The sequence below is a fragment of the Daktulosphaira vitifoliae genome, unplaced genomic scaffold (assembly GCF_025091365.1).
Source record: "Daktulosphaira vitifoliae isolate Bord-2020 unplaced genomic scaffold, ASM2509136v1 Scaffold_1, whole genome shotgun sequence".
Taxonomy (NCBI): domain Eukaryota; kingdom Metazoa; phylum Arthropoda; class Insecta; order Hemiptera; family Phylloxeridae; genus Daktulosphaira; species Daktulosphaira vitifoliae.
In genome coordinates this window covers 1,008,913-1,036,141 of record NW_026099572.1, presented here as the reverse complement: position 1 = coordinate 1,036,141, position 27,229 = coordinate 1,008,913, and the positions used below count along the sequence as shown (strand labels likewise).

General features: G+C 25.8%; 2 protein-coding genes across 5 annotated transcripts in view; one reads left to right on the top strand and one right to left on the bottom strand.

Moving 5' to 3' along the window:
* The first annotated feature begins 11,464 nt into the window (after nt 1-11,464).
* LOC126895901 (daxx-like protein) lies at nt 11,465-22,786 on the top strand. Of its 4 annotated transcripts, none has more exons than XM_050668231.1 (4): nt 11,465-11,556; nt 11,640-11,881; nt 12,677-12,846; nt 22,737-22,786. In XM_050668231.1, the coding sequence occupies exons 1-4, from the start codon at nt 11,480-11,482 to the stop codon at nt 22,746-22,748; spliced, it is 501 nt and encodes a 166-aa protein (XP_050524188.1). In that variant the 5' UTR covers nt 11,465-11,479; the 3' UTR covers nt 22,749-22,786. The 4 variants fall into 4 exon arrangements, with proteins under 4 accessions (XP_050524188.1, XP_050524186.1, XP_050524185.1 ...); XM_050668229.1 differs by lacking the exon at nt 22,737-22,786 and adding an exon at nt 19,561-19,845; XM_050668228.1 differs by lacking the exon at nt 22,737-22,786 and adding an exon at nt 19,671-19,833.
* LOC126895881 (metacaspase-2-like) overlaps nt 20,753-27,229 on the bottom strand; it is a 28,522-nt gene continuing 22,045 nt past the window's right edge. Inside the window, exons 10-14 of the mRNA XM_050668177.1 lie at nt 24,593-25,283; nt 23,883-23,968; nt 22,885-23,018; nt 21,375-21,468; nt 20,753-21,041 (exon numbers count right to left, since the gene is read on the bottom strand). Coding sequence (XP_050524134.1) covers nt 20,892-21,041; nt 21,375-21,468; nt 22,885-23,018; nt 23,883-23,968; nt 24,593-25,283 — 1,155 coding nt within the window. The 3' untranslated portion in view covers nt 20,753-20,891. The remainder of the gene's footprint in view (nt 21,042-21,374; nt 21,469-22,884; nt 23,019-23,882; nt 23,969-24,592; nt 25,284-27,229) is intronic.

Sequence of the window (27,229 nt, the reverse complement as noted above, 5' to 3'; positions counted from 1 at the left end):
TAACACTAATAATAAATTATTGTATTTTAAAGTTGATTATTTTTACTAGTACTTAACTTCGTGTTCATAATAATTTGCTTAAAATTCATCAATGTTTAAAAAAAACTATTATATTATTTTTAAATGAAAGATACTAAAAGTAAATGTAAACTTAAATATATTTAGGCAAAAGATTTTCATTTTTTTTGTTCTAATGTGTTATAAACTTAATTTAATTTTTACCCTCTTTAACTTTTGGAATTAAAATATTGTATTTAGGAACTTATAGAATGTATTATTATTATTATAGAAGCATGTCAACTTAATGGGAAAGTATATAGAGAAGAAACCAAATTCGTATTTTTTAGATTTTCATTGAAACTATCCCCGTAAATTTTAACAAGTTGAGTACTATGAATTGTTTTAGGAGAAATAAGTTATTATAAGACAATTTTTTTACTATTCTTTATATTTTTCAAATAAACATGTAATTGTTTTCATTGTGAATGCCTGTTGACCGTTTTCCAATTTTTGTATTCACTTCTATTTATTCTCCCTTTAAACATATAAACTTTGATTATTCTTATAATATAGACATATTTTACTGCGAATAATGAAGACTACGTTATGCTTTGATCATGGAAATTAATAAAAATAGTTGTCTATGATGATGTTATACTAGTTGGCTGTCTAGAGAAGAACCTTAAATACACCCATGTCTAAAATTTGTGTAGATATCGAAAATAAAAGTTCTTTTTATATGTACTATTTAGTAGTTAAAATTAGTATTGTAGGCACATTATTTTTTTTCTATTTGTAATGCAATGAAATACCTGTTATTATAATTTAACACTAGATCTTAGGTATGATATAAAATAATTTAAGAAAACTTTTAATCGCCATTATAAATGGAATGGCTACACAACGTGGCTTGATTATACGGCGGCAAAGTTTCTTATCAAAATAACATTAAAAACTGCCTTACAGCGTATTCTAATTCGTAACACGATTATAGGTAGTTTATATTAGAAACAAAACTTATTTTAATAATGGACGCTCTTTATCACATTCCGATGAGTGATTTGGTTATGTGACAGTTAGGATCGCTAATTAACAGAAGGTAATTTCCACTTTTAGTTAAGAAAATTTTCCGCCATAGATTATTGTAGTATTGTATAGACCGTTGTGTAACTATTCTGTCCATAATCATGTTTTTAATCGCTAATAATGATTCCAAATTCCATTAACAATTGTTTTGTGTATCCCATATATGGGTAATACAGAATATTTTTCCTTGAAAATTATTCAAAAATGAATTAAACCTACAATTAGTACTCAATATTTTGCCATGAAAAGAATATTCTCCTCGTGAACACACCTATGAGCTTATATAGTGATTAATTTATCACCGACAACAATTTTGAGAATTTTTATCTTGGTTTGATTAAATAGTATTTGTATTTAGATTTATCAGTGGTTGAATAATTTTTAGGTCCTTCCTTTATTTTTTAAAAGGACGCCAATTTTAATGACAATATATAAAAGTAACTAGATTAATTAATTAATGAAATTAATGAAAATTATATTAATTAATTGATCGATAGCAACATTTTTACTAGTATTTTGGAAGTTATTAAAACTTTAATATATAAGCTTATGACGAAGTACGGTTTATGTTATTTTTTCATTATACATTTATTTGTCGCTCTATTTCCTCCACTCAGGTATAAAATAGTCATATCTCCTGAATAACTGATTTAAAAGATGTTACCGATTCGATATTTTCTTAATTAGGCCATTTTATAACGTTAATGATAGTTAAATATGTATATTGACAGTTAAAAGTGTAAAATTTACACCCTTTTGAATAACAGGGATAAATCTAAAAAATATTCAATTATTTAAATTATTTTTAGATATATCCATGTCTTTTTACTATTCAGACTATAACATCAACACTCACTGAACACGTGAATACTATAATAATAATAATATCTGAGAATATTTCAAATAATATAGCAACCCGTAAATGCTTAAATGCATTATATTTAACTACTTTTAATCGAAAAATGAGTTAAATATGTACTAAAAACCAAAAATAACGAACTGGTCTGGCCCTTGATAAATAAAAAAAGCCCGACTCGATCCGGTCCTTAATGAATTAAAATATTTTTGGTCCGGCTCTTAGTACAATAAATTAATTTAGCTCGACCCGTCAATTGGTAAATTACAAAATAACTCAACTCTTAGAAGATATATTTAAACTATTTAAGATACATTTAACTTCAATCTGTCATCGATTTAAAAAAAAAACTAATAAATTGTTGTAAACTTAATTGTTTTAACTTTTTAATCTTTAAAAATAACATTGCAATAATGCATTTTTAATTAAAATAACAATAACTGTTATACTTTTATCTAATTATATAGTATGAAATATATAATTTGAAGCTCATTTTGCATAAAACTATAGTTATGTAATACATAACACTAAAATTTTCTAATTTTATCTCAATCAATGAGCTTTTCTTTAGCTACTCACAGATATAAAAAAGACTGCTAAAATAAAATCAAGACTATTTATTTTATACTTAAATTTAAATATATTTTAATTAATTTAAACGCGAATATTATTGATAACAACAGATTATGTTTTTTTTTAACATCTTACAATTTCGATATCAATGATTGTTGCTTATGATACTGACAAAAAAGGGTAGCACTTTGATATTGCTTACATAATTTGCGAATCTAATAGCAACTTATACAATCTGATCATTAATCAAGACAGTATTTATTATTCCGCTCTTAAAAGAATATACTTTTACCTATAACCTAACTATAAGGTGTAGATTTTGACGTAATACATTTAGGGGTCAATTATAAATTAATTACTCTATATATTATAACGTTTTATAATATTTTTATTATGGAAACTCCTAAATTGGAATTTTAATTTTTTAGCGACTCCCACCACAGGTGTCTTATAAATTATATTTTGGTGTCCATTACGTTGAGAAACACTACTATAAAAAGATTAACACCAATATCAATCTTAAATTATTTTTTCCATTCATAAAATTTTTATTTATTGTTTTATTATAATATTTTTTAGTTATTATCTATAAACAAAAAATAACAGAAGTGTAAACAGTTTATCTTTTCAATTATGCCACCAATTATAAGTTTACGTAACAAAAATTCTATAGAATAATTTTTAACGTGTTAAACTGTTTTCAATGAGGGTAAAATAAACAATTGATTCTATATACTTCACAATTTGGAAACGCTCTATTTATATTTGGTAACACAGGATAATCATTGAAATAATTTTATAAAGCTAGGGGAGTGAAAACGCACGACATAAAAATAAGGAACTAATCGTGAAATTCGTCTTCCTATTAGTACATACCTGCAACAAATGCATCTTGCACGCTTTAATAATTGACATGAAAATATACTTAGTTTATTGACCTTTCCTTCCAGCAATATTATGACCTTGACCGGAGGAAAACATGAAAACCCAACTAATCATCTCACCGCTGGATCCTAAATTTTTTTATTGTACTATTTAGATTAGCTCTAACTGAGTTGAAACGAGCAACCCATCAGTGACCGTCACATTTTGCGCAACACAACAGTACTTAATATAATTATGTACGAAGAAAGGAAGTGTAATTATTAAGGTATCACATACGCATTTGAAACATGTAATTCTGGTCAAGAGGTAATTTGAATTCTTCTTGTAAGTGCTATAATTTAAAAATAATTGCAATAAAAGTTTTTATTGCAATAATAATTATTACTTCAATAATTGAACTAAAAGTTATTGAATTTATTATTTTTAATATTTAGAAAATTAATTGAAATTTAAAGATTATATCGTATATTACAATAATGCACCAAAAAAATATTAAAATCATTAAAAGACACAAAACATAAACAAAACTCATTTGAGTAAATTAATTAAGATACAAATGCATTAACCAGTAATGTGCCTCGTTTCACATTTCAAAAAAATTGTGCAAGAAATATTTCATTTATTTATTTTACATGCATTTTTTGTACGATGTACTTTATTAATAACAAATTTCAATAAATATATTACCAAACGTATAAATATCTTTAAAAATATATATTTCAATAAAAAAAAAAAATCAAGTTTTAATTGTTCTTTACTAATTATGTTTAAAAATATGCAAGTTAAAAATTTAATGAGTTGAGCTGTAATCATACTATTTTATCATATTTTTGTTAATATGGAATTGTTGTGGTATTAATTTTGAAGTAGTAAACAAATTATAGCAGTCGTCATTTCCTTATAAATCCAATATTTTTGAAATTATTTATTTGTAAAACTTAAAGTATAGGTCGAACAAATAATTTTTATTATTATTTTAAAAAGTTAATGTTTGCCTGAATTAACCGAAGTGATAGTATTTTTTTTTTTATAACTCCTTTTTAACTAATAAAATAATTTTGAATATTTCTTTTAACACATTTTACTTTATCTTTTTTATCACGCCTTCAAATGAGTATATGTATCTCGATATTTTTTTGTGAGTCGTTTTACTGTATTGAACACCTATTTCACTCAAAACCCTAAATTTGGAGAGAAATGCCTAAAAAAGAAAAAAATCCACAATTTGTATTATAATAATTAAAATATATATTCCGCATTTGTATAATATTTAAAATAGCTATTATATTTAAAGAAATACTTATTTCAATATAATTTGAAGAGTCTATAGAAAAAAGTAAATAAAATTAATGTCATTATAAAATAAGAATAAAAAAAAAAAAGCTTGTACAATAATTTTTAATCTGTAAACAATCATAATTTAGGTTCTTAAGTCTGTATTACGCAAGCAACACTGAAATTTTGAATTTTCATTAGCAAACTTGGATTGTCGCCCGTTTTCATAGATTTTTATTGGATAAAATAAATGCACTTTTAGTGTGTATAAATACAAAGCTTATCTCCGAAGAAGTAGTAATGATTGGCAATATAACCCAATGTAAACGTAATGATACAATTATTTTTAAATCAAACAAGACGTTAGAAAAATATGCGATATGAGAAATTGGCAAGACGGATGTAATGTGGTTCATTTTTTATTTCAGTGGATATACTTTCACGAATTGGTCATTGCCACGAACGTGGATTTTGGAAGGTTCCCAATTCGGTAAGAACGTGATTTGTTCACGTCCGGCAATGCACTCAAATTGCATTCGAAAAACAATACGGATACGTGTGAACACTTCAGTCAATCATCTGACATTGAAAAGAAGGTTGGCTCATCGTCGACAATAGTTGTGATAGTGATGAAGTTACTGTTTTCCTACGATCCTTATACGCGTATAATTATTACGGTAAATTATTTGGATGAGCCAAGGTTGATTATGCGTATAAAGGTCTCTAAATATCACGCGGTTTTAATGTTGTTAAAGCAATTCTTCGGCTGTTGTGGTCTATGGGCTCCGTGTTCGGACATATAAAATTATTGTGTTTTATATGGTACCTTGTTTACTTATTACATCATCAAATGATTAACATTAATTTTCATCACTAATTAATCATGTTACCATGTGGTAAAAATACGTATTGTAACGTGATATTATTATTCGAACATTGTAAAGACTGCATTGGCTATTCATCATCATTTATAAGAAGTTGAGTGTTGAGAAACTCAATGAGGAAGAAGGCGCAAAAAATTATTTTAAAACTGCCAACAAATAAATAAACTTTTTTCTTTATTTCATTATTTAATTTAATTATAAATTAATATATATATATATGTGTCTGTATTAAAAAAATTACTTATTATATAGTTTTAGTTTACGGACAAATAATCTGCTAAGTAATGTCTACCTCTTTAAAAGGTCTAATAATTGTTTAGTCTACTAATATATGGAATATTATTATTCTTAGTCTATATTTTTAGTTTTAATTATCGGCTTCTTGATTTTATACTTACAATTCGTTAATTAACACGCTCAAAAAAACTATTTGTTTATCATGAACAACAAGCCATTCAACTATTTAGTTAATTTGCGAATGTTAAGTTTTGTTTTACCGATAAAAATTATTAAATTTTCAGTTAGTAATTACGTTTAAATGCCTTTCATTTACAAATCAAAAACTTTTGATCATCAAATTTCTTAATTATCAACGAAACCGACACAAAAATTAATATATTTAGTAGACCTTAAAACAATTATGAATCTTGTGTTGATATAACGCCGATTACAAGTAATGTAGAAATGCTAATAACTTTACCATTTGTTCCATTTAATGATAAAATATAGGTGCGAATAATAAGGCCTAACTAAATTTGTATAAGGTTTAGCTGGACATCATTACGCACATCTACCTTAATAGAAATATTTGATTATTTAGTGGATATAATTCACAAAATTACTGTGGATCTTTGAATATATACACACACAGTGGAACAGATCTATCTGACACTCATATTACTTATGATCTACATAACTTTTTACTCTTTAACCAATTTTTACAATACAGGACTATATTTAAAATTTGTTAAATTTTGAATTTATTTATGTTTTTTCTATGGTATCAAACGTATATAAAGGACATATGTAAATATTTTCGTATTACGTTCTTAATACGATAACATACTTGTAAACTTATTAACAAATCTTAAAATGATAAAAAAAATTATATTTTGTAATCGCGAAAAATAGCATAAATCATATTTTAAATATGTTGCCATAATGTAAAAATTGGTTAAAAAGTTATGTAGATTATAAATTATATGATTGTCAGTTAGATCTATTCCACTCTATATATGTATGAGCAATTTAAGTTCAGCATTATTAAATTGTGATTCTCTATCATTATTCTATGCACACAATTAAGTGTTATATTTTAACTATATGTTACTCTTTTTAATTCACAAATCTCGATTTGAATTCATAAATATTTCCATTTTTGTATTTTTCACGACGAGGAACATTTAAGCAAATTTTTCTCGTTATCTCTTAAACTGTCCTTTTTACTTTAAAATTGGAAGTATGTTAGTCAATTCATTAACTCTTCATAATATTCATACTCTCTCTCTCGATATCAATATGTTAGAGTTATTTACTTTATAATTTCTTTTATCCAATACACAAATATTATTATTTAAATGAATTTTTTTAATATTCAATATTTACAATAGTTGAAGTGTAGTATTTATAAAAATAAAATTTCAATAAATTAAGATAAAAAACTTTATTGTTTTTACAAAGAAAATAACCAATGAAATATTTATCTAAGATGGACTTGTTATATTTTATGATAATAGATCTTGAAATCGAAATTATTTCAGTTTTTGGAAAGTTTATTTATATGAAAGTATGATAAATACTACTACTAATAAATATAATAATATTTAAACCACATCAATTTTAATAACAATATATTTTTATTCGATCAATAGTTATTTGTTTGGATGACTATTTAAATATAATTTTCTTCATATAATGCCCAACGATGTTATTAAATTTTACCAGGTACCACTTTATAATCGGATAAACCAGCAGCGCATGAATCACAATCAAAGGTCATTCGTTAAAAATAATTGGAATCTTATGAGTGACCAAGGGTCATGGATGTTCTGTAGCGTAAATATTGGGTACCGGAACAGCATTGCCCGTAATTGCGCCAGTCGAACGTGATGACAGCAATAGTATGACGTAATCCGTTTTTGTCCTGTTTCAATCGCCATAAAAATAAAACTATTGACTACCAGACTCCCGACTGAATTTGTTGTTGTGCACTTCAAGGTATTCACTTGAGTAAATCTCAAGTATGCTGTTAAAACATGATATCGTGATAGCAAAGAATAATAAAAACAAAGATTTATTATTATTCCATGAACTCATCGTCCATCGTCATAATAGAATTAATAAATAAGAAATATATCAGATAATTTTTAATATATCTTTAACTGTTTGGTCTTATTTTCGAATAAACGATTAACAACGAAACTATTAAGAGTATTGTAATGCTGCAATATAAACAATACCAATACTGTTTTGAAAAATTATCTGATATCACAATTTTCAATTGTATTTTTTTAATTAAATTTATTTTTCTATTCTTTTAATCCTAAATACCAATTAGTATTTATGATTTTATAAAAAATAGAGAGCGGTTTATATATGATAAAATTCTGTCAACCCTCCACTTCATAGTCTCGTGTTGTTTTTTGGTTCTGGTGAGATTAATCCCGAAAGCCACTTCAGTCAATATTTTTCTGAATAATATAATAATAATGAATGAATGAATATTTTTATGTGTACATTAAAATGTAACAAATTTTCAGATTACTTCAATGACTATAAATAGAGATGAATAATGTATAATTTTACTGATTTTTACAGATTACACGGAAATATCTGAGATTATTTTGTTCGTGTATATCATATAGTCTCATCAAAAGTTTTCAATTCATTCCACTATGACCTACTTAAACTTGAATTTATTAATTAATTGTTTTCTATAAAACACCATTTTTAAGCAATTGTTTAGTTTCAATAGTGTATTCTAAAATTTAACACGAGGAACTCTATTTTAAATCTTTTATAAATAAGCCACAATGAAAATATATTTGCTTATATTAAGTTTTTTATAATTAAATAGTTATACTTATACTTTGCCATTTATATCCAGCTGCGCTTAAACCGAGGTCGACTGTCATTAGAAAAGATACAACAAGAATATTTTGTAAAGACTTTGAGTAAAAATATGAGCTAAAATCCACAGGTTCCGTCGTTTTTAACAAGCGGATGTACTATTTTAGTAAGTTGGATTTTATAATTAGTATAGAATTTATTTATTAAACAAAACTCTTGGTAGAGAAAATAATAGTTATTAAATTATACCAGGACTGTCTGGAAGAAGGTGTCACAAACCCTACATAGCAATATTTTATCGTTTCAGTTGGCAATTTTAAAATATGAGGTGGTTCCAAAAATTAAAAAAAAAAATTTAGTTGGTAAAAAAAATTTTTCCAACTATTTCATATATTTAGCTTTGGAATATCCCTGATAAAAATTAACGTTTATTAAAATTTCATCTAGTCACTTTATATCAATTCGTAATAAAAATAAAAACAGTATTTTTATACAAATTTAATTGACCTTTAACTAAAATAAAAATTACATCATAATTTATGACTCATTAATTGTACAAATATATGAATAAAATTACAGTAGTTAGTATAATAATCACGGAAATTTTTGTCGAGAATTTATTTCTTCAAGTTACCTATATTAAATAATAATTGAGAATGATTATGAAGTGCATAAATCATTTTCAAGTGTAAAAATTTTTCATAGAAGATTGTCTTTTGAACATTTTTTCTAAACGTCTACATTAAAAAACATTTGTGTCTCCTTTATATTTATTTTAGAAGGATTTAACTTCCACACTACTTTTGAGTATAAAAACAAATCGCGTATTAATCCTCAATATATAAACGGAATAATTTTTTTACTTAGAATATGTTAATTTCAATAATAAACAATTATTGAAGAATCTCAAATTATCTGAATTCAAAATCTTAAATAAGACTTATTATATTGAAATGTAGAGGAACACGGAGGAGTGCTGCATCGAGGTAATGTCTCCAACATTTCTAAACTAAGGGTTTTAAGCTTAAATTATTAGTAAATAGCGGATTTTTAGTTTTTTTTAACCCTTAAAATATACTATAATATATATATAATATTTATATTCCCTAATACAGTTTCTTATTAAACTATAATGGTTTCTTTGTTCAAGGTTAAAATGTATGGAGAATTCGTGATAATTAAGAACATTTATTGTCAAGGTTTACAAAAAATAGTTAGTAGTTACCAACGTCATAAATTTTATTAATTGCAAATTATAGAAGAGTTTAAAAAATTTATTTATAGCTAATCATTTTTTTGATAAAAAAAAAAAGTAAAAATATTATAAAACAGCGTTTTTTTTTTGCAGAAAAAATTAAAATAAAAAAACCGGTAGCATAATAGGGTCGAAGCACAGTGTGGACGTGGCATAGTTGGGTCAAGTATAGATGATATCTGACAGTGATTAAAATCACAATTAATAAATTCATAAGAAAACATTCGATGCTAATTTGTAGATAGTATTTAATTTTAAGAAATTGGTGGATTATTCCAAAAGCAAAATGAACTCCTATTTTTTATTTATATCTTGATTACAAGTTTTAGATTCGATGCGAAGCTGACAAGGTGTTAATTTTACTATAATGTGTTTTTTTTTAATTTTATCGCCACTTTTTCTCAGTTTTTACCGGACCCATTTCCTTCAACGATGCGCCAAAACATATCAAATCGTATGCAGTTGAAAATATTTCCCTTAAAAATTAAAAAATTCCCTGGTTCCCTATAAATGGGGAAAATCTTCAATAAAATTACATTTTTAAAAATCGGTAAATTTTTTTTTAAATGTTAAACCCCATTGCGCAACCGTTTGTTTTTATTTATGAAAATTTACTATTAATAAAAGTACTATCATTATAGTTTTTTATATAAACCTTTTAGTAGTCACGCTCTATGATCTTGTTTTGCTTAAGATGAAGTACGATAAATACACTAATATAATTGAAATGATTCCGTAGCATTCTTTCATTGCAGTCTGCGCATAAATTTGTTACAAACTCCAAGATAAAAATCAGTTCTCAGGAGAATTTTCGTATTTTTAGCGATTTCACGTCTCAAATACTCAGCAATTATATGACACAATTTCTTCGTCACCGCCATCAGCATTACTACAAACATATTATCATCATAAGTCGGATAGTAATATTCTATACTTACAGAAACTGCACAAACGCGCTACATGTTTATTCCGTATAATTTTACCACAAAACCTGATCCGCACGATTACAACGGGATGCAGGGGGTGGGTGTCCGGTATGGCCGTTATAAGTTCTAACATATATAGTGTCTGAAGGAACCTACCAGTTTATTTCTCTCTCTCGCACATACTTTTCATCCATTCCAATTTCCTTCTTTTACAATCATCGTCTTCTAACGAGTTCAAAAGGTCACAGACCTGAAGGTTGTTCAAGGCTACGTCCAAGATGCTACTAATAAACTTATGATTCACTTGTCAAATATAGCTCACTACGCCTACAAGTGTTCACCCCAATCGATAATGTTACCGCTTTTTGATGGAAGCGAAACGTGTCTTATTTCATCTTAGATCATATTCTATATAATTCTTTAGCATAATTACCAATTCAACAAAAACTTTATTAAATACGATTAATCAATGCATTATAACTGATACAAAGTAAAGTAAGAGTCTCGAACCTCTGATAGTGTGCATTAAGCAACTATATGTTACTGATTTGGCCACATAGATAGAAAAGATTAATATTGTTATTCTGAATATTACAAGAAAATTATCCAGTAAAAATAATAATTAAATTACATTGATTTTTTTGTTTAGATAGTTAGAAAAAAGATAAAAATGTTGAATGAAAAGGAAATTAATGTAAGCGATGATGATGATTTTGATGTTGGATCTGCTTACATTGTAAGAGATAAGTTTGTTATTAAAAGAAATTACTGTTATTTAAACAGTCAAAATTTCTTTTAGTTTTCAACTTAAACATGAAATTTGTACTTAGGTATGAAAAGAAAGCTGTTGAAATATATAAAAAAATGTGTAAACTTAAAGAAGAGCCAAATTTTCTTGAAAATCCACCAATACGTTTCAAATCAACTAAGAACGTTTTGGTTAACAAAACAATTGAGAAATATTATAATATAAATAAATCATTCCCAGATTACTTTGAAGTATACACTTTGTTAAAAACGCTCAATGAAAAAAAAAAATTAAATTGGAGTGAAAAGGAGCTTAGTAGTATTTGTGAGTATTATTATTTTATTAACTAAATTTTTTAAGCATTTAAAATACTTAGTAAATTTAAGCTATTTTCAGGTGAAAGTACTCATTTTTCTTTAGATTTCAGGATATACATTTTTATAGTGTAACATGATTTAAAATTAAAATTTTTTGTTTTCTTTTTGATTTAGATTTTTATTATTATATAGAATTATTTTATTTAGTTTCATCTGTCATGTTATTGTCATCTAAAATAATTGGCTCTTCTAAAGTATAGTCAGGAACGCATAGTGCCCTAGTGCATTTATAAATTAAATTTTATTCTATTGAGAAGTGTACAGTTTTCCTGTCCTCTCAAGAATAAATAGTAGTTTTCAAAAATGTTAATTATAAATCTAAATTATTCTAAACAAATTAATAAGACATTACTAGCTAGAGTTATCTAGCTGATAATCATAGTTTCATATAGACTAAAACTAAATAATTTTGGATAAAATTCTAATTTAAAATTTTATTGTAATAAAATAAAAGATTTTATTAATTAAATTTAAATAAAATTGATTAAGATTTTTTAAAATACATTTTCAAAGAATAAGACAATATATTGATTAACAGAGTCTACATTTTATTGTTCTTTAGGTTATTTATTCTATAACCCTTTTTAAATTGTAAAGGTAGGATACTTATTTTAAAAATTATAATGGATGCCAAATAAGTAGGGAAAAGAGTTTACATTGTTCTTCTTGTTTGTTGATACAACCTGTTTCTTTATTAAATGAACATCTTATATACTTTATTAACATATTATTTCAAATACAGCTCAAGATGCATTTCTTAAGCTCGGAAAGCAGTTAAAAGTGTTGAGACTTAATGATTATTTCAGCAGTTTATCTGATATGATAACTGATAAAGATCCAGCAGAAGAGAATGAAGAATTGAAAAATAAACTTGAAGAAAGTAATAAAAAACTTAATGAAGACTTGAATAAAGTAAGGTTTTTTTTTTTTATTAACAATAAAATATTATAAAAATTAAGCAAATTTCTTAGAATAATTAATCATTTGTTTAGAAATTAAAATTACTACTAGTGATACAAAAATTTTTTTGAAAATCTAACACTTATTCTACTCACAAGGGAGATTCCCTTGTTCTCTGTAAATGGGGGAAATCCCACAAAAAATTACAAATTTAAAAATCGCTAATTTTCGACATTTTTAAAAATTTTTTTATTTAAAACTGCCATTACTTTTTTAAAAATGACCGAATCAATATAATTTTTTTTTTTTTGTAGATACTTTAGGTATTTACCTATCTTTTGATTTATTTTTGTGAACATTTGACCCTTTACCAGCCAATGGGAAAAGTTTCAAAATGGTAACTTTTTTACAAAAAATTAACTTTTTCAAGTTATTTTTTGAAAATGTTTTGGAAAGACTGACACTTTTATATATACCTTAAATTAAAGCTAATGTAATATAATTTAATTTTAAAAAAAAATTTGACCTCTGGTATTGTCTTCATGGTGAAAATGACTACTGTATGCAAAAATATGCAATTTTTGTAAAAAAAATTCTTGACATTATTTTTTTCATTTTTTAACATTATGTTGCTATAACTATTTAAAAAAATCTATTTAAATAAATTACTATTTAAAACTATTTAAATAAATTTAAGTAATATAGTTAAAAATGTTTTTAAAACTTTTTAAATTTTAAACAAAGCATCTACAAGGGGCAGTTGATGAACTCATTGTAGTGAGGCTAGATTTCCACAGAGATACGAATCACATTTTAATAAATATTTTTGCTCAAAATCAAATAATTTGATCATTTTTAGAACTTGTTTTTTGGTATAGTACTCTGGCCTAGAACTTAATAGTGACAGACACAAAAAATAATACGTCATAGTAAAATTAATACCTTCTCAGATACGTATTGAAGCTAAAATGGCACATGAAAGCGAATTAAAAAATTCTAATTATTTATAAATAGTAAAGTAAAACGGAGACCTGAGTAAATTGATTCCGAACCGATTTCTTTCAACGATACCATAAAAGATTACAAATCGTATCTAGTCAAAGAAATTACCCTCAAAAGTAGACAAATTTTCCCTCGTTCCCCGTAATTTGGATAAATCCCCAAAAAAATTAAAAATTAAAAATCGATAATTTTCGACATTTTTTTTTATTTAAAACTGCCATATCTTTTTCAAAGATGACCAAATAAATATAATTATTTTTATATAGATAAGTGAGATATTTATCAATTATTTTCTAAATTTTTTTTTATAAATCTGATCCTTACCTGCCCATGGGGGGGGGTATTAAAGTGACAACTCTTTTACAAAAAATTACCTTTTGTATGTGTGCCGAAAATACTGACACTTTTATATTTATCTAAGATTAATGCTAATGTTATATATGGTGGAAATGTCTACCGTATGCTATTTTTAGGTTAAAATTAATAAAATTATAAATAAGACTAGGTATTTTTCTTAAATTTCAGACTTCTAATAACTTCAGTTTTTTAACTGAATATAAGTTTTATAACATATTTTAAAAGTATTTAACAAAATAATATATACTGTAGTCAATTTTTTATTAATTTAGTGTGAAATGCTCTCATACATTCTGGGCATACAGCACATTCTAAATCACTAGGGATTTCTAAATCCAAAAAAAAAACTATATCTCTATCCCTGAGATCTATTTTCAACTAGAAAAAAAAACATCATAGTATAAAGTGTTATTATTTTTCATATAATAGGCACAGTGGTATCATTCGAAACCACATGGTAACTAAGCAATTTCGAATACATAACAACATTATATTGTTTTAATATTGCCATATATGAATAGTACTATTTTATATAATAAAAGTAATTAATTATAAATATACTTACATTATTTGGTCGTTAATTATATATAAAAAAAAAGTAAAATTTGACTTTTTCAAATGCACAAAACAGTTTCGCGTTTATTAATATATCTCTTTCAATGATAACAAAACCAAGTAGACCGATGCGTAACGTTCCGTACATTAAACGAAAACAATCATAACATTGCGACCACGATTTTTCGATTTTATATAAATTCTACAATTTAGTGGTATCATATGATGCCACCGTGCATGAAGAGATTAAAATTCGAGAAAATCGTTCTCCTCATTCCAGTCATTTTTTTTATAAATATTACAATTTTTTATATTTTCATATTCTAAACTCCTATTTTATGCGTGCAAAAATACAACAAAAGTATTTAATCGTGTTCTATAATTTTTTTTTTCATATTTATAACTACAATTTTCCTGATTTTTTGAGATTTTTTTAAATTTTAAAACGTTAATGGGACAAGAAAACTTCAGATTCAAATTCAGTGGAATAAAATACATAAAAATCATACTCAATCTGAATCCAAAAAATTGTTTTCATCTCGATAATTTCGATTTTTCATGATTTATTACAATTTTTGGGTTTTTTTGCTATTTTTCAAATGTTGACGACTCAACGGGCTACTTAACTTTCAGTTTAAATTCATTAAATTGAAATACATAAAAATCATACTTGATTAGGGTCCACAAAATTTTATTCATCGCTGTGACTGCAGTTTTTTACAATTTTTTGATTATTTTTTGGTTTTTTGAATTTTACTCAAATCTGAAGGGTGACAGGGCCAAACGGACTTCATATTCGAATTCAACGGGTCAAAATACATGTCCGTAGATGGGTCCGGTCAAAAGTACAGACAACTTTTTTTTTTTATGAGCCGGTGTTATCACAAAAACTAGATGTGATTTTAATGATTATAAATCGAGATTATAAGAATATTGTAATATTATATTAAACAAATATAGGAATGTGCATAAATTACGCAACTTAAGAACTTTGTATTAATTTTGAAAAAAAATTTTTATAGAAATTTGTTATTATTATGTTACTATTAAATGGAGAGTGGTTTAAATAAAATTTAAAATTGTTATAATATATAGTTTTTGACGAACGAGGTGCGCAATGTAGAATTCTTATCTGAACGCTAAGGTAAAAAAAGTATATAAAAAAACCCAGAACAGGGGGTCGCGGCACAGTGGTGACGTGGCATAGTTGGATCAAGTATAATGATATCTGACAGTGATTAAAATCACTATAAAAAAAAACGCTTCGATGCAAATCTTTAGATAGTGTTTAATTTTAAAAAATTGGTGGATTATTCCAAAAGCTTCAGTACAATAACTAGTTCCTTATTAATATCCTGATTAAAATAAAATATGTCGAATGAAAAAGGGATCATTAAAAATATTATTTCTCATAAAAAAATTGTGTTGATCCATACACTTTTCAAATAGTTATAGCATAATATAGTTAAAAATGTAAAATATAAAATCGAGAATTTTCGCACAAAAATAGCATTTGGTAGCCATTTTCACCACAAAGTCAAGTCCAGAGGTCAAATTTTTTTTTTTCATAATAAAGTACATTACATTAGCTTTAATTAAAGATATATATAAAAGTGTCAGAATTTCCGGAACACTTTCAAAAGTAAAGTTGAAAAAGTTGTTATTTTGAATCCTCCCCTGTGGGCTGATAAAGGGTTAAATTTATAAAAAAAATATACCAAACGATAGGTAAAGACATCAAGCATCTATAAAAAAAAAAAATTATATTGCTTTGTTCATTTTTGAAAAAGTTATAGCAATTTTAGGTAAAAAAAACCCAGCACAGTGGGGTCGCGGTATAGTGGGGAAGTTGCATAGTTGGATCCAGTATAGATTTAATCTGACAGTGATTAAAATCACTATCATAAGAAACGCTTCAATGCAAATCTGTAAATAGTGTTTAATTCTAAGAAATTGATGGATAATTACAAAAGCAACATCAACTTCTATTTCCTTTATTATACCCAGCTTAGTAATTCTTTTAATTATATTATATTATATAATTTTTAAAATTAATTGTGAATTTTTTATTTCATCCATTGTTAAATTTAGGTGAAACTAAAAATCATTTTTTTTTTAGTTTTATGATTTATATAGCAACATATTACGAAAAAATTAGGAATGTTATAGACTGGTAGTAGCACACACAAATAGAGTAAAAAAATTAATAAATTTCAAAGTAAAATTATATAATATCAAATCTAATTCGACAACATACTTTAAAAATATTAGAAATGAATGATTTTAATTGTTTATATGGATAAAGATGGTTAAGCTACATGTTATTTGATTAAGGGATTTTTTTTCAATGTTTAAGGGTAATATCTTCAACTAAAGACAAAGTGTATAATTTGACGTATCGTTGATAAAAGTAGGTCAAGTGAGGGTTGGCAAAATAAATCGCGCCCTAAAAAAAACACATAGTAAAATAATATTAACATGAATAAAAAATTTCTTCTCACGAGGGGAGACTATAGTGATGGGATCTTTGATATTTATTGAAGTTACTGAATCTAAATGAGATAATAATCAAATGATTTCAAAATTGTTTTCTAACTCGAAAAAAAATGCAAAATATTATTTGCCACAGGCGAATTTGAACCTCGTACCCTAAGCGTGAAGACATAATAAATAAATATATATCAATATAAATATATCAAATAATAGTTAAACACATCAAACTATATTGATTTGGTCATTTTTTAAAAAGTTATGGCAGTTTTAAGTAAAAGAAATTGAAAAAATGTCGAAAATTAAATTAAATTAAATTTGTAATTTTTTTGAAGGTTTCCCCCATTTACGGGAAACGAGTGAAATTTTTTCAATTTTTGAGGGTAATGTCTTCGACTAGATACGATTTGTGATCTTTTGACGTATCATTGAAAGAAATCGGTTCGGTGAGAGCTGAGAAAAAGTGGTAACAGACACAAAAAAAACACATCATATTAAAATTAATACCTTCTCAGCTTCGCATCGAAGCTAAAATAGTCTTTAACACTATCCCGCTTTTCACTTTTTCTAAATCTTCAAATGCTAATATCTCAAATAGTAATAATACAATACTAGTTATCGACCTGTCAAAATTTTATTTAAGCCACTCTCCATTTAATAGTAAAATAATAATAACAAGTTCCCATTTAACTTTCAAATGATATCCCTTAAAACTACATTTGTAAATATTTTTTTTTTACAATACACTTGATATTTATAATGGTTTATAGAAATAAGTTAAATTTTAAATCCATACATTTTTACGAAAAAATTATTCCTTAATGAAAAAATGGTGGATAGTGTAGTTGATAAATTATATTGTATATAAATATATAAATACAGATTTTTATTAAAATTTTGTTAATTTATTTATTAATTAAAAATTATGCAATTAAAATGATTGACAAGTCATAATAAATGACTAATCATTATTAAAATTTAGTGAAGTGTGTAATGATAACATATATAGCCGTAAAATTAGTAAACATTAACAAATTCAATAGTTTTAATTTCAACAAGATAAACTGCTAATGGGGTTTATTCTAATATAGAAATTAGGGAGGGCGTCTAAGATCTTCATTGGAAACACATTTACAAATAAGGTCGGATTAAAAGCTAAACTTTGTAAATTTGGGACTATGCCATATTTTCTATGGCTACTCATAGACTTTGTAGAAGTTTTATTAATATAGGAACTATTTCAAGCCAACAATTTCTCAGGTTACAACTTTAAATGTATTATGTACGTAACGTTATTTTAATACTAAGCGCCACCTCGTGTCAATAAACTCATACTATAATTTATTTTTGGCACGCTAGTCTTTATAGCCTCTGCGACAATAACCAAGCCATCGGACATCGAATATTACATGCTATTCTAAATTTATTAAATGAAAAAAAATTTGAATTTTTTACATGTTATAAAAAATAATAACTAATTTTCATATTAATAATAAATGTTAGAAAAAGAGCATTTGAAAATATAAATGATTAATGGCTACTTTTTATTCATGAAAAACTGTAATTGCTTCAATTTTAATTTTTTATCGGAATTTAAACGTTTATATTAACATTTTTTTTAAACATTCACTAATATTAAATTTGAATTACTGAATACTTCAGGTTTTTTATTAATTTTCAATGTTATATTAAGAAATGTATTTCTTTAAACATAAAAATTTGATTAACGCAAAAAGAATGATTAAGATATTAAAAATTTTCACCAATGTGTAACATTAAATTGGTCAACAAAATTATTTTTAATAAAATATAAATATACAGTAAATAATTTAGTGTTTTCATTCGATTTCATTTAAAACGTACCCTTTAAATATTTAAAATACAATCCAATATCTCAGTTCGTAACTCAACAACTTTTTTACTAACACTTAGATGATTTCATTCCTTCGTAAAGTGCCAAACATGTATTAAAGTCTCTTGCGATACTCAATTACCATTTACTGTTGAATACTTAGTTTGCTTTCGGCATGCATTAGAATGTTCGATGTTAATTGTGTGTCTCTAGCCAGGAACCAATACATTTGAAATAACTCTTAGAAAATAAAATAACCAGTGCAATAATTAATATTAATTTGATATAATATCTAAGATTTTAATGCAGTTATACGTATGCCTATAATTCAAGAAATTCACTAATATACCGAACTGAATAATTTTCTTTAACGCAAACCTATTATTACATATGCCGTTATAAAAATCATTCGTATTTAATATTTCTTTTAACAGACAAGTTTAAACTACATAATTATTTAATTTTACAAGGCTATTTTGATCGATCAGCACAGGAATTTAACCACATGAAAAACGGACAGTATATAAAGTATTATACATTTCAGTGTTGTAATAGAACGTAGGTTGTGTGTTATATGCAGGTCGTTGTGACACTTCAAATACCTGAGTTTATGAATCCCGGAGGTGTTAATTAAAAACCAGAAGATCAGAGAAGAAAGAAAGCGAAAAGAAAAACATTCACAAGAGGAATCATGAATATCGTATTCTATTATTATTTTTTCAAAATTTATTAATATTTTTATTTGTTAGCGAAGATGCTCACCTAATAAGTATACTGTATCGAAAATAAATTAAGTTAGGTACAAAAATTGATATTATTTTATTATTTAATTAGTAGAAATAAAATTAAATTATGTTAAGATTATCGCCAACTACCATAGAAGCGATTATTTAAACACTACTTTTGTTCAACGTCTTCTCTACGTTCTCCAACTCTTGTTTGTGCTGCGGATTCGATCCTCCGTACCTCCGTACTAAGCACGACGCTATTTCGAAAGAGCTTAAATGTTGTAGACAGAAGTAAACCACTTAAATATTTATTAATGTCAAATTTATATTAAAAATATTTTTATCGTGGAAATTTTTTAGATACCAGTTTTTAGGAAATGAATCGAGAGAAAAACGGGCGACTTCATAAAATGATGAGCTGATCAAACATTTTTCTCAGACTAATAAAATCTGAAATAATGTCCAAATTTGATTAAGAGGTTATGTCAAAGTATAAACTATTAATTTAGTAACACATAAATCGATCCCTTATCGTACACAATTTATATACAGAGTGTTCAGTAAATAAGGAAACGAATTTCTATTGTACTCATTGTTTGTAACAATTTAACTGTTTCCTAACTTACTGAACACCCTGTATAGTATCTTATATGAATAATAAAATGGTCCTTAATTAAGGGCTATAATCCAGTACATATTTTTTTATTATTGGCAATAATAATTACTAAGGTAGATAAATCCAAGTCCAATTATTTTTATAGATGGATCATTTTCTTATTTTTAAGCTAGTTAAACATTTACGTTTCCATTTAAAATATTAAATCGATCTTCCATATATTTTATTGTGTATTTTACCGTAAATTTGAAAAATAAAATTTTAATTTAGAAAATAATCTAAACACGCAATAAAACAAATAAAAAACAAGGTAAAAAATTACAATAGTAAATTTTATATTACTTCAATTTTAAATGAAAACAATAATATAAAAAATAAATTAAAACGATAATGTTGAATATTTTACGAAAATATAAAAAAATGTTAGTATTATAGCGTAAACAATATATTATAACTATTAATCTAATTCTATTAACTCAGGAGACCGATTAGTCTGTGGTATGATTCGCCGAGAATTCTGTGAAGAAATTGAATTTCTGTAACAATTAATATGCTGTGCCGATTGTTCTACAACTGTAGTAGTAGTTGTTGTCATTTTTGTTACTCTCTAAAATTAAATAATTATAAAAAATTATTTAAATACAATAAAAAGTACAACGCCGGCGTAAGAATAAGGCAATTGAGAAAATTAGAAATCAGTTAATAACATTTTAGTGTTTTAGTATTTTTTAAGGATAACCTCAGTTCAGAAAAATAAAACTTAAATGATTTTTCTAAAGTTGAACCCAAAACCCTTTTTTTTTTGACGCCTATGATCTTATTTCAATATAATTTTTCTCAATAGCCGCAAAACTTAGTTCCGGCATTAAAAAAATATGTCATTAAATTCATAGTAATCATAAAATGAGATCAAGAAAAAATGAATTGATAATACACCTACATTATACCCTTTATGTTGTTGAACAATATTTGAAGTTATTTGTCTTTGTTGCATGTTGGTGCGTACGGCTCTGGAGTGATTTGGTGAAATTGATCTGAAAATAGTTTTTTATTCGTCGATATCGTTATAAAAAATTATCACTTTTCAAAATTCAGCTTTTCTTTAACTTGTATATAATCAAGTTAAACTCTAAATTAGAGGTATATATCAAAATTAAAAAAAAATCCAGCGAAATTAGAACATGACATAATAAGAATCTGGTCCTATTTATGATTGCATAGATTTCCCATTTCTAAATAAAATAAACGTGTTAAAAACATTTTACAACAATTTTTACTATAGTCAAAACCTCTAGTACTTTTTTGTTGTATTTTCAAAAAAAATATAACGATAGAAAGGTAATTGACACTACTGCGGTTTCTACAGTATAACTTACAAAAATTCCGATTTAGTCAAATTTTTTAAATTAAGTTAAATTGTGATAAAGAAACCATTTTAATAATTTTAAATATCTTTATCTAAAAAAAATTGAGGATTTTTTCAATTTTTGAGAGTAATATTTTTAAATAGATATAATTTAAATTCTTATGATAAATTAAGCAAAATTAGTCCAGAAGAAGCCAAACGCATGAATTGATAGATACAAAAAACGGTAGTACAATGGGGGGGACGTGGCATAGTTATGACAAGTATAGATGATATCTGATAGTGATTAAAATCATTATAATAAAAAATTAATAACTATAAGGTACCTCACAGATAACTTGATAAATTAATTACATGATTATATTATTATTATATTAATATAATAAAATATACAGTGTAAATGTAATTCGAAACAATAATATCTCTAACGTCTCTAAACGCGACAGACATAAAAATAAGAAATAAACACATAGTAAAATTAACACCTTCACAGCTTTACATAAAAGTTAAAAAAATGCACATCATGGTTAAATTCTAATCGAAGCTAAAAAGTATGTGTATGAACGCTAAGTTTATAATTGTAACATTGTTTCCAAAATACATATCCGTGATTTTTGAATAATTTTTTTGTGGCTTTTTGAGTTAAATATTTTTAATATTTTTTAGTTTCAAATTAATATTTTTAATATAGTTTCAATTTTAAATAAGATATTTATATAATTAGTATACTACGCATCTCAATAACCTCACATTTCATAAGCATTTCTTTAATTTTTATTGGAAAAATATAAAAATCTAACCAGTATATTGGTGAATTAAGTCAGGGTGTTAGCATAATAATTTAGTAAGTTAAACATAGGTTTAAGATTTTTAACCAATTTAATTATTTGATATTGATGGTTAAATATTTTATTAAACAGTAATTTTACATTTTAGAGCATTACATAAAAACGGAAGAATTTTTATAAGAGTTGATTCGGAAGAAGCGTACAAGAAGTTTTCTCCGTCACACATTGTAAGATATGAAAACTATATTATTATATTCACTGTAACTATTATACAGATTAAATTTTTTTTTACTTACGTTGATGGTGTATAATACTTAGTTAGTACAGAATTTGATAGCGCCGAGATAGAACTTTCTTGTCGTTGTTGATTGAAAGTAATACCGTAATTTTGATTCATATTTGATGGACATTGGTAGTTGTTACTAGAATTCTTTTAGTAAAAAATATATATATATATAATTATAACTGAATTATTTATTTGAAATACAATTAATTTATCTATGTTTTTCTACGAGTAATATTGTTCCGAATTTTATATAATCATAATTATGTACATTGTATGTTCTTACAAGAAAAATTACTTTTCCTAAATATGAAATACTGTTAAGAGAATTCATTCTTTCACTTTATATATTTTTCGAGAACCATAGGTAGAGTGATAGGATAGGCGATGTCTATAAGTTAATAGGTCTACGATTTTTTCCAATTCTATCAGTGTTCTACACTCTGGAAAAAGCACTAAGTAGATAAATAATTATACCTGGAAATATTATTCAAATAAAAAAAAAAATTAGGGGACCCTTTAAGTGAGGAGAAAGCGCGAAAATCTCCCGGTCAACCCTTATTTAAGAGATAAGGATAAAAAACTAGAATATGAGTTTTTTCCACTGCTTTTTAACATCTATTCAAAATCTTTTTAAAAAAGTGTTAGAAAATACGAAATATGGAACTTGAATCAATATAGCTATAATAATGAGTATAAGTATATTAAGTATAAACAACATACAATATGTATAATATTACTATGTATAATGCATATAATATATATGCGCTTAAATGTGAGCAAAACTAAAATGTTTGTAGTAAGTAAAAACAACATCACCCTATCTAAAATTTCCAAATTAAATTTAAATTTTCTTGCGGGTCGTATACTAGTGGCGTGATCCCTTCTAATTTACCTCCTGATAAATTAATGTATATTGCGAACCGCATAGTAGAAACCAGTTTTGAGTATATTGACTTCATTATTAATAAATAAAGACTATTTACATAATATAGTATTTGTTATACTTACTTGAAAATATTGTGGAAATTTCGATGTTTTAGGTGTCGAAACAGCTGAGTTATTATGTATTTTTCTATTAATCTTTTGTATATTTGCTATTAGAAAGAAACAATTTGGTTAACGTTTTAAAACTGCTAAATATACTTGCCACTCACAGAGAAATAAGTGGTATTTTTATATATAATCACAATAATAACAACTTGGTAGAAATCTAAGAGTTTTCCCAAGAGTCGCATTTACATTTAGACACAATAGGCAAGAACAGTGACGTTATAAGGGAAGATGAGGTTGAAAAATTGCTTTATTACGAAAAATGTTTACTTATAATCAAATTATGAGATAAAGATTTATTTATTTAAATACCCAAATTTCTTTCGTATATCTCCTTCCAAAACAAAAATCTGAGAATGTCACTGTATTCCATTAACATTGATTATAAATAAAATAAAAATGTATTACTTTTGTGTTATGAAATTAATATAGTATTGATTTTATAATATACCTAACAGGAATAATTACAACATCAAAAAGTTGCTTGAGAAAGTATTTTTAACAGCACAATCTTTTTTTTTTTTTTTGAAAAGAGGTAAAAATGTTATTTAGTTAGATTAGTCATTTGCCTTGCCTTAATCCCAACTACTTGATGTCGGCCAAGTTAGTTAGATTAGTATAGATTTAATAATTAGAAATAAGAATATATTTAAATAATAAAATCTTACAATTTATCTTGGGGTCATTTTGAAATTTCAGTCGCTTCCTTAAATTTCCATTATCATTAACACTACACATAGTTATTTCTATATCAGATTCAGAATCATCATGTTCAATCATTTCTATCAACTTATCAGTATTAATTTTTTTTTGTAAGACTTCAGAGTCAGCTTGTAATATATTATTATTTTTATTAGTATGAACCTCATTAATTTTAAGTTTATCAGTATCATTTATTTTTACATTATTAATACTTTGACATTCTTCTTGTGTGTCTAAGTCAATCTTACAAGTAAAATTATTTTCTTTGTTAGTACAGTTTTCAACTAATTTTTCATCAAATATTTTGTTAACATCGTTTAAGTTTTCAGTTACATGCTTTGGTTCATTATTTGTACCATTATTTGAATTAATTTTAATTTTGTTCAATGGAGTTAACTGTACTGTACAGGGTTTAAAATCTACAGATAAATTATTTTCAGACTTTATATTTGTTGAGTCTAGATTATTATCACTATTGAAATTAGGAGATTGTTTTCTTCTAGTTGAAATCATTTTAGGTTTCTCTCTTAATACATTATTTTTTATTTTTTTATGATCAAATTCATCATTACTACTACATTCACATTCTGTGTTATTAAGACTTGAACCTTCAGTTTCCTCCTGTTCTTCTTGTTTACACTCAAATTCTTTTGTCAACTATAAGAAATAAACATAAATAAAAATTATAGTTCATAAATTAATATCTAATGTTTTTCTTGATATTTATTACAACAAATAGTCATATGAATATAATAAATAAAAAATAAAACACTGCATTTATTTAAATATATAATAAAACAAAACAAATTATTATTAAATTATTTTATTACTTATAAAAATATTTTTGTAAGGTGGTAATACAACCTTACAATTTCCTTTCAATATAATCTGAATTTCCAGAAAATTTTATCACATTGCCATATAAATTTTAGTAAGACATTATGTCAAACACATTATGTCATAAGACATCTAACTTTTGAACAACTTATATAATAAAAAAAAGGTTATTATTTCAAATACAACAATAACTCTTATTCCCTTAATTTTATCCCGATTAATTATTTGATTTATAATTATTATATATGAATAAATAATAGTTTTAGTAATTAAATTCAGTATGAAATTGATATTCAATAATTTAATATTGTAATTTTTACGGAGATATTATAAGAATAATAAAATAGTTGTATATTTCTTTATTTTTAACGAGTATAAAAATTAAAAGACATTGACGCAATACTTTTCAATAAAAAATGTTTGTTACTTATAATAAAGTTATAAGTCGTATACACTGAACTACAAGGAACTTTCATCAGAAACAAAAATGAACTTTTCTAAATCAATTTTTCTCGATGTTTTCAAATATGCAATTGAATTTTTCTATCACTTCTAAGTGCAGTTCGTGCCCAGACGCCGTACAGTCCGCACGTATATTGTCTCGCACACCGCTTATATGCTCCGATAGCATAGTCTTAGTGTTCGCCGTTGTGCCTTGCGCTCACGCGTTATCAAGTTGCCGGTAATGTTTAATTTATCGCTCGACCCAAGTCCAACATTAACTCTCTATCGAAATCACCATGAAAAATAATCAACCAAACAGTCCTAATAATAAAATTAATAACAAAACGACGAAAACCGTTCCGTCGATTACTATCGCAAAAGCAACTACACCAATGAACTCAGAAGCTAATACTATAGACATTGGATGGTCAATACAAACAAACAAACGTCTACACTCCAACTCCTCAAACTCACAATCCGATCCCTCATCTCCGAATACGAATTTGGATACAAAGGAAAACAATAAACAAATAAAAAAAAAAATTTTTGCTTCACGCAACAGGTTCGAACTGCTTGCTCAAGATGACCCTTTCGACCCGCCCACTACTGTAAATATATCTACAAACTCTCTTCAAAATGATGCTGAAAATAACATAATGAATAATGAAAACACACTTATTAAATCTCCTCCATCAATATTTGTTAAAGGTGTCGAAGATTTTCCCGCACTTTGCACAGTCTTAATAGAGTTTATAGGCGTCGACAATTTTATATGTAAATCGTCAACAAACTCATTGAAAATTCAAACTATGGACCCTAATGCATACAGAACATTAGTACATTACCTAAAATCTGAAAAAGCCGAGTATCATACTTACCAGCTCAAGGAGGATAAACCACTCCGGATAATTATACGTAACCTCCACCCATCCACGCTTCTAAATCTAATAAAAGAAGAGTTACAAGTTCGCCACTACGAGGTAAGGCAAGTTATCAATGTACTACATAAAGTCAATAAAAATCCCCTCCCGTTATTTTTCGTTGATCTTGAACCAACATCGAAATCCTTCGAAATTTTTAAAATGTCTTCACTGCTTCATTGTAAAATAAAAATCGTTGAACCATACAAACCGAAGTCAATCTCCCAATGCTTCAATTGCCAGCAATATGGACACACCAGAACCTACTGCGGATACGATCCTCGATGCGTTCGCTGTGGAGCAGATCATCAGTCAACCGCCTGCCTGAACCCATGCGATGCTCCTCCAAAATGCGTTCATTGCTCTCTAAACCACCCAGCCAACTACAGGGGCTGCACAATT